The 16,611-nt window shown below is 39.4% G+C and overlaps 2 protein-coding genes across 3 annotated transcripts in view; one reads left to right on the top strand and one right to left on the bottom strand.

Moving 5' to 3' along the window:
• Positions 1 to 2,164: 2,164 nt before the first annotated feature.
• LOC122653551 (proline dehydrogenase 2, mitochondrial-like) lies at positions 2,165 to 5,313 on the bottom strand. Its single transcript, XM_043847411.1, has 4 exons — positions 4,682 to 5,313; positions 3,226 to 3,871; positions 2,360 to 2,600; positions 2,165 to 2,239 (listed from the first exon to the last, which is right to left on the bottom strand). Exons 1-4 carry the CDS (start codon positions 5,237 to 5,239, stop codon positions 2,185 to 2,187), a joined length of 1,500 nt encoding a protein of 499 aa, XP_043703346.1. The 5' UTR covers positions 5,240 to 5,313; the 3' UTR covers positions 2,165 to 2,184.
• Positions 5,314 to 7,071: 1,758 nt separating this feature from the next.
• The window catches only part of LOC122653549 (urease-like), a 52,335-nt gene continuing 42,795 nt past the window's right edge, over positions 7,072 to 16,611 (top strand). Inside the window, exons 1-2 of one of the 2 annotated variants that reach the window (XM_043847409.1) lie at positions 7,072 to 7,141; positions 9,058 to 9,235. In XM_043847409.1, coding sequence (XP_043703344.1) covers positions 9,110 to 9,235 — 126 coding nt within the window. In that variant the 5' untranslated portion in view covers positions 7,072 to 7,141; positions 9,058 to 9,109. Of the gene's footprint in view, positions 7,150 to 9,057; positions 9,236 to 16,611 lie in introns of both variants that reach the window. The other variant, XM_043847410.1, reaches the window with a different exon arrangement.

Raw genomic sequence — 16,611 nt, forward strand, 5'->3', positions numbered from 1 at the left:
ATAGGGAAAAGAATTGTCACGACGCCAGAGTACTATTTTCTCATGTGTGATACTCTTATCCGCACTGCCATTGGTAGCATGCGTGCGCACATATATGCAAACGACTCTACAGCCCTACTTCCTCATCTTGAATGTAACCTAAGTTTGAAATGACCTTACTGTATTTTGTTGTTTTCCATTAACTTTTGATCCATCCTGTTTTGCCCTATTAGTTCATACTAATCCTCCTTTGAATGTTTGCTTGTTTGACCAAAAGAGAAAAAAAAAAACAACCAGTGTCCAATTTTATCTCAATTAAATCTTCTGAATCTTACACAACTGTTCACTACCACAACACAGCTTGTATTACTCACTTGTAATTTCTTGCCTCAATCTCACTTGTCTTCCCTGTTTATTTATCTCTTAATTCTTCCTCTCTGTCTCCTCCATCAATTCTCCAGTTCTTGGGTTCAAGCCCCAAGGTATCTTTCTTTTTCAATCCTCATTGAATTATATAAAGAAGCTTAGATATTTATTCTATTGATCTTTCTTTTCGTATGAAACTTGAATGACTGCAACTTATTAAAATCACTCCTGGCCACTTGAATAGATAAAACAAATACTGTAAAGATGATTAGTCATTGCAGGGAACTATTAAGTTTCTTTAAAGAACCACATAATTGAAAGAAGAAAAAAAAAAAAAAACAATAAATGAATCAAACTCAAATCTCTAACAACAAATTCTTTTCATATTTTCTATTCATATGAAACTTGTACAGATGATTAGTCATTGTAGGGAACTACTACGTTTCTTTAAAGAAACACATACTTGAAAGGACAAAAAAAGCAGCAGCAAGAAATGAATCAATATCAAACCTCTTAACAACAAATTCTTTGTAAATTCAGAATAATTGAATCAATATCAAGCCATTCTTTGTTTTAAAATCATCTTCTTCTTCTTCTTCTTCTTCTTCTTTTTCGTCACCACCCTGCACTGGTTCTCAAACCCTGGGTTTGAGCATAACAAGACTCTCGATGTGACTAAATACTATGCAGTTAAATGGAATTCCATGAAATCCTTGATTCCTTTGTGTATTGGTCTTGGTGTTGTACAAAACTAGCTTATTTTCAGGATAACCCTGGAACAGGATTTCATCATCGTTCCATAATTCTACCGGTAAATAGTTACAAGGATCCGAATAGAGAAGGATTAGCTGTTTAGTCCAAGACTCCTTTAACACCATATTCCTTCATCACCCACATCATGCTAAGGCATCCTCCCATCACCACTATACGTTTGTAACATTCTTCTTCTTCAAGAGGAGGTTGTGGTAACTCTCTAAACACCTCATGTACTAGATCAAAAGAAAAGATTGAGGAACCCTTCACCCAAGATGCCATCCAATGAATAGCAGCATCGACAACCGGCGGCGGTGTTGGTGAATTACGTAAGAGGTCCCGGTCTGGAACTTGTATATCTCCTCCGAGTTTTCTCCAGTTATCGGAATTCAACGAGTACACCCTCACATCACATTGCTCAATCCATGATCCATTTTCAAACACATTATAGTAGACAATCTTAACAATCTTGTAGTCTTTACCAATGGAATCAAACCCAAATCCGAACCGAGTCTCTAGGGGATCAGATATTTCATAGGGAGTATGTGGAAGCTCCTTGAGTTCTCGAGTGGCTGGATTCAATAAGTATATGGGGTCCCTCCTTTGTAATCAATATCAAGCAGCGGTGGTGATAACGAAAAGCATAACAACCCATTGCACGAACCCCCCCAAGACTCTGATTTCAAACTCGCCATTAAACAATATGGTAGAAATTACCAAAGGCATAATAATAATATCAAGTTTATGACATGAATTCTTCTCTTTTTCTACCGTGTAAAAGTCTCTTGTGTTAGCAAAGAAGAGAGAAAAATGGGTTTTCTCCCCTTTCACATGTAGCTTTGTCATACCTAGTTCCACACGTATAGAGAGATTTAACTAATAATCCTCTGGTTTAGAATAGGGAAGCTCTGAGCTCTTTTCATGAATAAATTACTAAGGGTATAGAACATAACACAGACAAATAATTATGGATTTGCCCGTGTTTGGCGCAAGGACGGCGTGCACTGTGCGACCGGATGGTGTTTTTTCTCCCACATATATACATATATTCCAACCCCTCATTGGGGTAGCTGAGAAATCATGATGTTAGTCTATTTCCCTTCCCAGGATTGCCACTTTTAGTCTCCTCTTCAACTCCATGCTGCACATATAAAAAGACCAAAAAAACTATCAATAAAAATATAGATTTAAAAAAAAAAAAAAATGGAAAAACATTCAATCAATGAATGGAACTTTTTTTAATTAGAAAGTTGAGAAATACCTCATCAACTGCCTATCTAAAGTTGAAGAAGACAAAAGACCTCTATTCTCTTCAGCTCTCCTAAGAAGGTAAGGAATGACTTTCTCTACTGGACCAAATGGCAAGCACTTGCTCACTTGAAATCCTGCATTTCTCAACCCAAAGGAAAGACCCTCTGCCATCCCCTTCAGCTGAGCAAACTGCAACCTGTGGTTTGCCTTTCCAATGCCTAAGGATTGTGCCTTCGCTGCTGCCATCCTCCCTATATCATTAATTCAACCATTAGAAACAGTGGTCATGCAAGAAATATAACATCAATTAATAGTGCAACTCTTATGCCAGCACAGAGGCCAATCACAATGTGCGCGGGAACATCAACAGGGATGGAATTTTGTATTTCATGAGAGGCACAACGGTCATTCCACCCTGGGCTGCCTGGACATGGAAACCACGTTGCCTGCTGGGCAGTGTTCTTTTTCCCTAAATCCTTATTAAACTCCAACAGGGTGGCAAAAGACCAACTACACCTCACATAAGAGTCATGAGTTCAACTCTCCTTGGTGCCTCCTACTTTAGGAAAAAATTTATCTGGGGAGTGAACTGCCCACACCCAAACAGAGAGGGGGTGCAAAATAACTACCCTTCCTTTCCCCATGAAAGGCGAAAATCCCGCCCCCATGATGCCAATGTGCATGCTCTCATTCGCTCTTGCACGCTTGTAGGGCCCATGCTCCCCCACGGAGAACATCGACCTCTTTATTATATCCTACAATGCCGATAGTTTTAATTTGTCCTTATTTATTCGGATTTTCTTATTTACAACCCCTAAGGTGTAAATAAGAAAATCCCAATAAATAAGGGTGTTGGTCATTTAGACACTGCCTTACCTGATTCAAGGTTATGGGTAGCAAGCACAACTGCTCCAGAGCCACTAGCAACCTTCTCAAGCATGAACGAAGTGCAGTCATTGTAACATGCATGTGTCTCCTGGATGCTCCCATGAATAGGAGAAGCAAAGCCTAATGAGGAAGCTATTTGTCTCTCACTAGAAATATAAGCTCCTCTCACCAATTTGAAACCCATTGAGATCCCAAATTTCTCTGCAGCTTCCATTGCTTGAACCATTCTCTGTTTTGCATCTTTCAGATAAGCTTGAATTGTCCCGAAAACAATTGGGTTTTCATCTTTGTTGAATTTGATTGCGGCTGAGTACGTAAAGTAGTCAATCGCAGGCTGCACCGATGAGTATTCTGCATCGACGAGTAATGGGAGATTGATTTCAAGGCATTTCTTGCAGAGACTTGTTAGTCTTTGTTGGGCTAACAGTTGATCTTGTTCTTCTTCTGTGGTCAATGGATCTGGTCTCTTAAGGGTGTGGTAGAGAGGGCTGGATTCACTTAACATTGGAAATGTCTGTGTCTTCCATGGAAGATGAAGAGATGGGTCTTTCTGTTCCCATCTCAGTAAGTCGCTTACTCTTTCAAGCAGCTTAATTGGGCAGATTGCAGTGATTTTTACGATTGCAAAACTAACCTGTAACCAATAAAACCCATGTGGTTAAACTCATTAATGTTGGTTTCTGATTGCTAATCATACTAATAGCAAGTAAAGAGACGGAAATGCTAACAAGAAATAAGGTTGTTGTTGGAAATGCTAAGGTTGATCCAATTAAAACCATGACACTAATCAATCATTGGATAACGGATCTCAATCTTGAACCACCCTTGATTACTGATAGGAATAATGCACCCATGATAAACTCTGATATGCCAAGGATGGTTGATCCAAGGACGGTTGATCTCGGCTCATACGAGTTTTTTGACGACCTCGTATAATGCCTTAGAACCGGAGACGACAGCTTTATTTTTTGGCCTTTGACATACTTCTAGTATGGTTATTAAGATCAAAGAAGTTGGGGTTTCAACAAAGGAGCTTCTTCACCATATTCCACAACCATGGGTTATGGTGCCTTTGTTGGTTGATCTTAATGACTATGTGCAGGATAATATATATTTCTTGATAGTACCATGTTAGTTTTGGATGATTAATTTTTCTAGGAAAGCTATGATTCACCATCAACACTTTTTGTATGAACTGGATTCATTAAAACAAAAAATAGTAAGTAAAGAGAGGATTAAGAATTATATGAAAAGAAAAAATAATAGAGAATATTTAATTTTCCTGCAAGCAGCACATGATTTCTTATACCAATAAATCAATCTTTAACCCACAGAGAAATCAAAGCACAAAGGCTAAATTAACTGAGTTTATTTGCATAAAGAAACGGTGGTTAAATGGAGGGGGAAAAAAAAAAAAAACAAAGGTGGGTTGGGAGAAGCTTACAGAGGAAAGTGGAAGGAACTTGGTGGACTCAACTGTGTTAAGATAGTCCTGCAAATTTCGATCACAAGACTCGTTATCAACGGCATCTTCCAACTCTTTATCCAAAAATCCACGCAACCCATTATCCCAAAGTCTCTGCAACGTCCGACTAGCCTCCTCCACGTTCTCCCCTGCACAGAAATGCTCGTAAAACGTGTGTTTCACAACCGCCAATATGATCTCTCTAAAGATCACAGTCTCCATCAGTCTCGACTTCATAACCCAAGTCCCCAAATCCACCATCGAATCAAACGCCGCCATATGAAGGTTCAACGACGATTTCAGCAACTGAACCGTTGAGACCGGCGAGAACAACCTCTCTATATCGTCCAAGTTCCGAATCGAATAATTTTTTGTTGAAGCAGATGAAAATCCTGGTTGTTTCACCACTTGAACCACCTCCTCCTCCTCCGTTATCGGAGAAATTGTCGCGGCAGAGAGCGAAGGTGGAGAAGAATTCAAGGATGTGCTGAAACAGGGGAGCTTTCGGAGGAGCATTGGAGAGAACCGAATCGCCATCAAATGTTCAAATAACTCTTTTTCCCCCTACGGATACTGCTTCTTCTCCTTCTGAGAAACAAAAGCTCAAAATCCAAAACCAAAATCCAATTTTTCTCCCTGAAGAAAGCTTCCTCTGTTATGAGGTAAAGCATTAGAGCTCTCCTAGTGTTATAGAGGTCCAGCTAGCGCGTGGCGGAATGGCAGTTTCGTAACTTGTGGACGAATCATGTTTGGCCACAGTGGGTATTACCAAAGAATAGAGGTCTTACGTGGGTGACGACGTGTCAAACACTTTGAGAGCTCGAACTAGAGCAATACTGTCGCCAGTACCCTGTCACCACCGTCACCACCACCGCCACTACCCCGCTGCCACCACCACCGTCATTCCCAAAGAAATATAGAGAATTTATTCTCAGAATTTGAACTATCAAATGGATTTTTTTTTATTCTTGAAATATTTCATATTGATACTGACAAAACAATTTCAATTTTTTGACCAAAAATCTATTTGTTGATTATTTCAAGAAATCAATCCAAAATTGAAATACAAATCAGGCCTTAGTCCATCTATCCAATGTCATTAAACGAGTAGAGAAAGAGCCTATGAAGGGCTATGCACATAGAGACGTAAATAGATTGAATACAAATCAGATATAATACTATCTACATTTGATTCCGATTAGCTTTCGAATGGATTCAGATAATTTTGGATACCAATTTTTCAAAAACGAATTTTCATAAACAGATACGAACATGAATTGAGTATGAATTTTGAGCTATCCATTTACATCCTTAGTTCACTACATTGATTTGAGGAGAACGGAAGAAGATGAAAACTCAGACTAAAGATTCCCATTGATGTTAAGAGTCTAATTTGAAATTATATAGATATTCCTATGAATATTTGTTTTTATTTAATCATATGTAATATTTATGAACTAATAAGAATATTTTAATATCATAAAGTATTATTATATTTTTAAAGGATTCAAATAATTTTAAGATATCGATTTTCGAATAATTTTGAGATACTGTTTTTTCAAATATGTTTAATAAAAATTTTCATGAGAAAAAGAACACTATCTGAGCAGGTGTGCATGGTACACTGCTTGCATGTTCCTACGCTCAGAAACAAGGGTATATGAAATGACCATTGCACCTTTTTTAGAAAGGTAAAAATTCCAAAAGATGCCATTATCATTTTGTTTAAGCATAGGAACAGCGCACCGCTAGCACCGAGGTAGCGTTATTTATCTCAATTTGCATATTCGAGTTCTTCTAAACAGGTACGAACATGAATTAGTTTTGAATATTCGACTTTATTTATTTACGCTCTTACCACTTACCTGTATGTCCTATTGTCCTACCTCTTTATCAATATTTATATGTATAGGGATTAGCGAAGTGGATATCATAGGATACTTATTACCGAAAAAAACCGAAAAGATATTATAGACTACAGGAGTGATGTACTGCACCTCTCAGCATCGGAGTGTTTTCTATGTATGAAAAGCTGATAAATACAAAATTAATACGGTATTTGCAAGCACTGGAGCTGGAGCATGTTATCAAGATTCTATTGGTGGGTTCTAAAAGTAATTAGTTACAATACCCAACGATCTGAGCGGGAAGATGTTTGATTGTTTTTTGGTAAAAAGGGAAGTTGTTTGATCGTATCTGTGTGATACGGAGAATCAGAACTTATTATATTACGAAGAAGAAGTAGAAGAGAGAGAGCAAGCTCAATTGCTCAGCAGATACAGATGCATTAGAAAACATGGAAATGATCTAATCTCGATTCTGGATCAACAGGATTCCATGAATATTTTGACTAGTATCTCTAGGGTTTAGTTTAGTTAAGAAAAGGTCGGAGAAGCCGGAAGTACGATTTACTCATCGAAACGACTTCACTTGTGACTGGTGAATTGGTGAGTGGCCACTAACACTGTTGGTCATTCATATGTTGTTTGCTTACGTTCTTCCCTGCCAATCTTCTTTACCAGCAAATGATTCTATGTGTAGTTCTATACCTGTTTCCATATTGATATTTTTTCTTTTGGTGTGTGTAAACATTTTGAGTTAAACATTCGAAATTCGAATGGGAGAGATGTTAATGGTATGAGCTCTATAATTGAGAAGAAAAATCATATAGTGGAGTGGAAATTTTGAGCAAGATTATGTTCTGCGATTTCATTATATTTAATGCAGTGCGGCTCGTTGATTCCACAGGGTTCCGTATTTAGTTCTTACATTTAATTCTAGAGCTGATTCTTATTATGGTGTCCATTCAATAATGATAACATGTTAGAGGTGACGGGGGAGAAAAGAAAAAAGAGAAATCCATGTCTGGGAGGTCTTCTGAAGTTCTAATGTGTCTTGTGATCTTGCCGTATGTGCTAAAATGATAGAAGTGAGAATAGGAAGCCTATGTAAGACTCTGAACATGGGTGTAAAATATTACCAAGAATTTGGGTAAGAATGTTTTACTTGTGATGTTTGCATATTTTAGAACGTGTGATATTGATTTGTTCCCTACTCCAGTCAATGAAAATGTGTTGCGTGCATGTTTCCTTAAAACTTTTATGCCATGGGTTCAGCCCCTTTTTTCTTTCCTGTGTCTCTGTTTTCTCAGATCTGATAGCATACATCTAACAAGCTCCATTCCTATTACTCTATCTCCAGGCAATGAAGCAAACCTGGGAGCTCTAGACACTGATTCCTCAACCCTACATGAATTCCCTTTTCACTTCTTCCTTCTGCCTCAGAAACTCCATAAGATTCAATCCAGATTCCAGTGTTTAAAATCTTTGGTCAACAATTCCCCTTAAATACACAGGAAAACCACTTTGTTAAGTTCTGCAACTGACAACATATTTGAAATACCTTCTTACTCAGTCCCTTGACCACCATATGGTTTGCAGTTATCCTTGTCTTATGTTTTCCTAATCATCAAAGTGATTGCTCTCCATTACCTAGAAATATCTGGGTTTAAGACCTGCAACCAACAGCCCAGTCAAACTACCTTATTATCTAGTCCCTTGACCTCTATGTGGATTACGGCCTACGGGTTACTGTTAACTTATCCTAGTATTTCATTAGCATCCAGCTGAAGAAAAGGCCAGAGTTCATCTCAGGAGTTTTAGTTGGCTCAATTATAGTAAGCTTTAGGTTGGACTGATGAGGCTTATAAGACTAGTGCCTATCTGTTACTTACCCCTTTTTGCCTGTTTACTTGATTGGTAGGATTGCAAGAATCAGCACCCCTCCTGTTTTTGTTGGTGGGGGGTTTGTAGGTCCAAGTTCGAATCAAAGAACCTTTTGTATTTCTGTCATTTGCAGTCTAGATTCTTTTGGCTGCGAAGTCGAACCAAAGACAGTTTTGCAACCTGTCGAGATCCACTAAGGAAGTTATTCCATTATTGTTAACTTTTTATTTGTTTTGATGTTGAATCTGGGACTATGATAAGATTCTAGGAAGATCTATGGCAGGGATGAGTACTTCAGTTCTAAGTAATTGGATCTACAGAGAATTTCTGAGTCCAAAGTTTTGTGACTGCTTACCACTGGCTGCCATAAGAAACAAAAAATAAAATTAGGTAGGCATAAATTTTTGGAAACACTCACTTTCCTCTTAACACACAGATGTCACATGGGCTGGCAATGCTGACCAGGAAGTAAGTAGGCAAGAATGAGGGACAGACTTATCAACTTGAGATGTTCTTTTTATCTCTCCCCACCCTTCCTTCCCCCCACTCTCTCTCACTACCCTCCTTTTGAATATGTGTTATTTGCGAAGCTATTTTAGCTCACTTTTCTGATTCGTGACATTGATTCAGATTTCAGACTGGAATTGGGATAGTCTTGCTCCTTCAGAGACAAATCAGAAAAATGAAATTAACTCCAAGGGAGGTTGAGAAATTAACTCTCCACAATGCTGGATTTCTTGCGCAAAAGCATCTGGCCCGTGGCAGGCGGCTCAATTACACTGAAGCAGTTGCACTGATAGCAACTCAGGTACTTGTTTCCAGAAATGTTTTTGATTTTTGCACTAAATAGGGTTTTTGATGTTTGCACTAAATAGGGTTTTTTGTTAGGCACTTTTGTAATTGTACACGTGGTCGGGATTATCACTTAAATAGTAAGCGAATCTTTACAATCTTATTGATGTGGTCAGAATCTAATTCATGTTTTGGCTTATAAGGATTGCTTTATAATCCATCTGGGCATCTGAGCTGCAGGTTCTTTATTCAAATGAGTAAACTAACTTCTTATTGAAAGTTTGCAGCCACATTTGATGATTTTATAGAAAGTCGTGGTTGATGGCATTACGTAAGTTATTATTATGTATTAACGATAACAACTTATTTGCTATCAACCACAACTTTTAAGTTGTTGGTAACAATTAGTCACACTGAAAAATCTCTTAAACTAGCTTTCTCTCCTCCCCTCTCTCTGGCCCTTCCACCATGGCTAGCCGCCCCAACTTGTTTCTGCCGCCACCTCTACCACCTTTCACCCTCCCACCTCCCCAGGTAGGTTTAGCCTGGAATTCCCTCTTTGGCCAGTCCAAATCGCTTATGGGGGAGGGTTTTCCCCTCCACTTTGTGTCCCCATCCATGGTTGGGACCTCTAAAGTTTCCCTTTGGCCGTTTGGTTTACTAGATAATGAAGCAAGAAAGTGGCAGAACTATTTGGTCGGCCATTTCATTGGCAGTCGACCCCGTTCAATATTGTCAAGCTTTCCCTGTCTAAACAATGGAAATTGCATGGGATCTTAGAGACTTACCTGATGTATAATGGCTTTTTCATATTCGAATTCTCCGAAGAAGATGACAAGGTCCGTGCCCTTGAGGGAGAGCCTTGGTATGTAGGCCGCAAACCAATTATGCTCCGGCAAGGTCCGTGCTCACTGTTCACGTTACTGTTCACGTGAACAATGCCACAACCCCTTATTTTGCCTTGGTGGAATATTATTAGAATATTCTGTTGGACCCAAGATCAGATTGCATGGTGCTTTATGTGTGGGGATTTAGGAGTAGTTTAGTTTCTATTTTAGCATAGATCTAGTTTCTATTTTGTTAGTTATTTGTTTCTAAATTAGAGTTTCTATATAGTTGCTTAGCTGAGCCGGATTTTCTATTCTAATTACTTTATAGTTTGGTTCCATTACTTTAAAAGCAAGTATCAGCCATATAAGAGACTGCTATTTTATTTCTTTCTATTTTTGACTCATCCCCTTGAGTCTACAAACAACAACCATAACCTTATCCCAACTAAATGGGGTCAGCTACATGGATCCGATAGAGGTTAAAACAATAGTAGGAAAAAAGAGAAGTAAAAAGCAATAAAAAAAGAAGTAAAAGGAGGTAAAAAGGAAAAAAAGTAAAGGAAGAAGTCAAAGCAGCATCCCAGAGACATCCTCCTACAAGGGTGGGTTGGCTACACGGGTCCTTGTCCTCCAAACAACTCTATCTGCGGTCATAGTAGGATTGAGCCCTATCAGACGCATATCCTTTCTTACCACTTCTCCCATAATCATTTTAGGCGTGCCCCTACCTCTTTTAGCTCCGTCAAACTGAATTTGGTCACTCCTTCTTACTGGTGCATCCATGGGTCTCCTTTGTACATGACCATACCACCTTAAGCGGCTCCCACGGAGTTTGTCCTGGATTGGTGCAACACCCAATTCGGTTCTAATAACATCATTTCTTATTTTATCTCTCTTGGTCTTGCTGCACATCCTCCTCAACATCCTCATCTCCGCTACACTCATCTTATCTATATTACTCTTCTTAACTGCCCAACACTCCACTCTATATGTCAGAGCTGGTCTTATTACTATCCTGTAGAATTTGCCCTTGAGCTTAACAGGCATGCATTTGTCACATAACACTCCCGATGCACCTCTCCACTTCATCCATCCTACCTTAATTCTGTGGGAAACATCATCTTCTATATCGCCCTCCTTGTTAAAGGTTGACCCCAAGTATCTAAAGCAATCACTTTGTAGTAGCTCTCGCTCCTCAAGTATCACCACTTGAGTCTATTTATATATATTGTAATCTTCCCATAGAGGCACCCCACGATTTTATGAATAAATGAAGCTTGCTTTTGTGCAATGTTATTGTCCTATTGTGTGGATGAGAGGCCTGCCTGGTGAGAGCCAAAACCCCTAGGGCTGAGAGAGCCGAATCTCCTTATCCCCCTTTACCTTCTATTTTCTTCTACCCTTTTCTCTTTTCCATCAATCGAATTCCCCTGCTGCTGCTTCCTATTGACTGCAACAAGCTGCTGTGAAGATTCCTTTGAACACCAGATTCAACCCCAAATTACTGCCAAGGATTGCTGCTGCTGCACACAACCAAGAGAAGGACTGAAACACTCCTGTGGCCCCGTTTTTCAGCCCAGATTCTGCTACAACTTTGGAGGCTCAGATCTCTGCAATCCTCTGCCTGATTGGAGAGCTGTTTGGAGCACAACCTATCCTTGCATAGATCCACCTTTGATCCAAGTTTGACACCATTCTGGTGGCTGGTTTGTTTGCTACAGTCTTCCTATTTTCAAGTTTAACCTTCTAAATTCTAATAATATTCCACCAAGGCAAAATAAGGGGCTGTGGCATTGTTCACGTGAACAATAGCAGGAACAGTGTTTTGGCCTCTTTTTCTTCATGTTTTGATACCAAATAATGTAAGACTAGATTAGGGTTGACCTAGTCCCAATCACCCACAACACAAATATCCAAATAGCAGCCAAAACACTGCAACTGCAGATCTGAAACAGAGGTTTAGCATCAGGAAATTGCTAACTCCAGAACCAGTAGTTCCCCAACTCGTATGGGACTGATACTCCTAACAAGTAAAGGTCCAATAGGGGTGATGAAGCCCCAGAAATCTCAGCTTCGATTGATGTCTGAAGAGGGAGATACCAGCAGGTCACTAAAATAGCAGGTAAACTCAGATTTAGTAACTTAGTGAGTAGAGATCAAACCAGCCATGGGAAAGTAACCAAATTTGGACCGAATGCTGCTTGTATGGCAGACAAATATTGCTGAAAGTCTCACTTGATTCTAATGGTTGAATTGGGAGATATGGCAGCAACACCCAAAATAGAAACTAGTTCTCTGCAGGCCAAATCAGCCACCAGTTTGGGCTCTAACTTGGATCGAGTGGTGGTCTTGTTGTGAGGAAGCTCTGCAGCAAATTGGATGTGATTCTGGACAGAAGTGGAGTGATGAGATGGGAATGGAAATAGATGGTTTAGACTTGGGGTTTAATCCAGCCAGCAGAATTGGCCAGAATTGGAATCGAAGGTGGGTCTGTGCCAGGGCAGGTTGTGCACTGAATAGCTCTCCAATCAGGCAGATGGTTGCAGAGATTTGAGCCTCCAAAGGTGTAGCAGAATCTGAGCATAAAACAGAGCCGCAGGTGTGTAGCAGCCTTCCTCTTGGTTGTGTGCAGCAGCAGCAACTCTCAAATGGGATTCTTCCAGTACTTAGGTATTCTTAAAGGAATACACCGATCACACAATACTCCAGTCACACCTCTCTACTTCATCCATCATATTTTAATTCTTTGGGAGACATCTTCCTCTATATCTACTTCCTTATTTACGATAGAGCCCACAAATCTGAAATACTCACTTTGAGGTATCTCCTTATCATCAATGATGATCTTCTCCGTAACCGCCCTAGTGTGACTAAAGTTACACACCATATGCTCCGTCTTTGTTCTACTTATCTTTAGCCCATTTGATTCCAAAGTTTATTTCCATAGCTCCAACTTGGCGTTTGTTGGAATATGTACTCCAGAATACCGTGGGGTTATTCTTATTCTGGTCCTTTTGGGGTAGTTTTTATGTTATTAAGTGTAAGTCGGCTATGTGGGTTTTAGTCCCACATCGCCTATTTTAGTCTCTTGAAACTTTCCCCTCTATTATAAATAGAGGGGCTTACCTATCAATTAAGACAAGCTATTCCATTCTCTCATTCTCTCTTTCTAACCCACGATTTTGCCAACATGGTATCAGAGCTGGTCTGATCTAGGTTAGAAAAAGAGAAAGAAAACCCTAATCCATCTCTTCAATCGACCTCTCCCTTGTTCTCCCTTTCTCGGCCTCTCCTTCTTCTGTTCTTTTTCCTCTCAACCTTGTAAAGGGGCAGCACTAATGAGGTAAACACAGCATATCAATGATTTAGTTGCTGCCCCCCTTCCTTTCTACCTTTTTTTATTAAAAATTCTGTTCGAAATCTGCTGGAGCCATACCTGCGATATTGGAGCTATCCAGAATTTTTGGAGCATCCTATGCAACCTTTTCCAGCACTCTCCTACCCTATTCAATAGTCTTCCTTCCCTTTCTTTCTTTTACTCCATCTTTTATTAACTTTTCCAGCCACCATACCCAAATCGATCTCAACTTGTCAGGGTTTTTTTTCAAAACCTTGACTCCAATCGATTTTGGGGTTTCCCTTTTCAGATGCAGCTGATTTTTTAGGGGTGATTCCCTACTACTACAAGCCTTAATCGACCTAAGTTTGGACGCTTTCTGATGGTTGGATTTGTTTTTACAGCAAAACCTTCTCAACCTGCTATTTTTTGGGTACCTGTTAAAATCCTGACTCAAATCGAAATTAGGGTTATAGGTTTCAGTTTTTGCTGATTTTTGGAGGGATGATTACTCCAACTACAAGGACCACTCGACCTCAGTATTAGCCTCTTTCCAAATGTTTGAAGACCCCTAACCCCAATCGATCCTCCTTTTTAGGGTTTTACAAAACCCTGACACATATCGATTTTAGGGTTAGGGTTGATTGCTGCTGTTGGAGTTTTTTGGAGGTGTTTCTACCATCAAGAGGGACATTCTACTTCAACTATTCATGGCTTGAAGAAGTTATATTACACAAGATAGTTGCTGCCCTATTTTTTCTGCAATTTTTGGTGTTTCTCCCACTTGAAGATCAAGTCTTAATCACCAAGGAGATTGGTTATTCGAACTGGAGATCCATTACCGCAGATGTGGTCAGCATCTATTACCAGAAGACATCACCTTTGACAAGTCATCATCACTTTTGTTGAAGCCCCCTTCCCTACAATCGATCTTCACTTTCAGGTTTTTTTACAAAACCCTGACTATAATCGATCTAAGGGTTAGGGCAGTCCACTCTTGCTGATTTTTTAGGAGAGTTTTATAACCATCAGAGGAGTATTCAACCCATATTTCAGCAACATTCATCAGTTCTTTTTGGCAAAAAAATAGGTTCATTCTTATGGCTCGGTTTTTCCAATTATCAACCTATTTTTTACTTGTTCCTATGTGGCCTGCTGCTTCAACTACCTATGGATCTGTCGGGTTCTTTATCTTATATTTGCTGGTTCTATTGAGCTTTACTACATATATTGCTGGTTTTATTGATTGGCTTCTGTAAGCATGACTGGTTGACATGTTACTGCTGCCTTTATGTGGACTACTACTGCCCTATTATTGAGACTGAGTATCCTACTATCGGAGATCGAATTTCTTTCATTATTGAAGACTCGAATCTACTACCCTGGAGATCAGCTTATTTGGATTACAACAGTGTGTTCCAAAGTTATTGGTTGCAACAACGAACCTATTCAGTTATGTGAAGCTTTTCTGGTTCATATCTGGCTCACTTTGAGAGCTTGATACTAGCATTGTTCACAAATTCAGATCTGATCCAAGTTTTTTGTTGAAGCTTCTTACATCCATTGCTGTCCAAATATCTTCGTCAGTTCTATTTAGTGTGTGGGAGTTTATAGTTTGGAATTTTGCACACTGATTCTTCCTTGTGTGAAGATCGATCGAGTTTTTGCAGAATGGTGCCTTCTCCTTCTACAAATTAGACCTGTTTTTTATAATTCAGATCTGATCATTGGGGATAGGCGTTTTGGAATTAGTTTGATCGATTGAAAGAAGGTTGTAAATTACTGTGTTGCTTTGTCCATGGTTCATTATCCCACTACTTCTTTTCACTTCACCAACTCCCAAACCATACCTTTGGCATATACCCATGACCACCTTGGAAGTTTATGGTATTCTCTAAATTGCCATTTCTTCTCTTTCCATTACCCTTAGCACGTTTTGGAAAATTCTGGAATATTATGTTTTTGCCCTATCTCTTAAATCATCACTGTTATGTCCACGTGTACTACACTTGAGGGGGGGGATTATGTACAGTATACTGCAGCCATTGCAGAAAGCAGAACTTGTAGGAACACTTGGTGCAAAACATAGAAGATCAGAGTTTTCACCATTGCCAATGGGTATCTAATTAGTTATTGGGTTGAGTTTGCCGTAAGGGGGAGATTGGTATTAAAGTATTGAAGATGTTTGGTTATTGCCTGCTTATATGAGGTTCTACAGTTGGGTTGATTTTTTCCGCTGCTTGATCTTTTCTGCTGCTTGATTCATCGGCTCGTTACCCTAGTTACTTATCTTCAAGGTTATCATTCAGAGATTCATCACTAGACAGCAATAGAAGATTGGTGAAAGCTGCCTTTTTTGGAAGACATTCCAGTCCCGGTTTGCTGATCAAGTCTGCCCTAGTTTTGAAGATCTATTTTTTCAAGTTCTTGAAGGTTTATTTGGGAGTTGCATTCGTCTTGAAGTTGGATTCTGCTACAACTTATTTTTTCCCATTTTGTTCAAGTTGGGCATTAGTACCTTGTATGCGCCAACTTGAGGGGGAGTGTTAGCATTATTATGGAGTTATTTTTTTCTTTAGTTCAAGCTGGATTTTCTTTCTTTAATTCTTTGTATAATCCAGCTTGAGGGGGAGTGTTGGAATATGTACTCCCGAATACCGTGGGGGTATTCTGGTCCTTTTTTGGGTAGTTTTTATGTTATTAAGTGTAAGTCGGCTATGTGGGTTTTAGTCGTACATCGCCTATTTTAGTCTCTTATAACTTTCCCCTCTATTATAAATAGAGGGGCTTACCTATCAATTAAGACAAGCTATTCCATTCTCTCATTCTCTCTTTCTAACCCACGATTCTGCCAACAGCGTTAATCCCTTCTTTTGTCTCATCCACCAACACAATAACATCAGCAAAAAGCATGCACCTAGGAATCCCATCCTGAATGTTTCTAGTTAACTCATCCATGATAAGCACAAACAGGTAAGGGCTTAAGGCTGATCCTTGATGTAGCCCCATGGTAATTGGGAACTCACGACCTTAGCCCCCCACAGTTCTTACGCTAGTCACCACGCCATCGTACATGTCTTTAATTATGCTGACATGTTCACAAGACACCCTTCTCTTCTGTAATATGTGTCAGATTAGTTCTCTCGGTATTTTGTCGTAAGCTTTTTCTAGGTCAATAAAGACCATATGGAGATCTTTCTTGCCCTCTCTATACCTTTCCATGAG

Source organism: Telopea speciosissima, chromosome 3, assembly GCF_018873765.1.
Source record: "Telopea speciosissima isolate NSW1024214 ecotype Mountain lineage chromosome 3, Tspe_v1, whole genome shotgun sequence".
Taxonomy (NCBI): domain Eukaryota; kingdom Viridiplantae; phylum Streptophyta; class Magnoliopsida; order Proteales; family Proteaceae; genus Telopea; species Telopea speciosissima.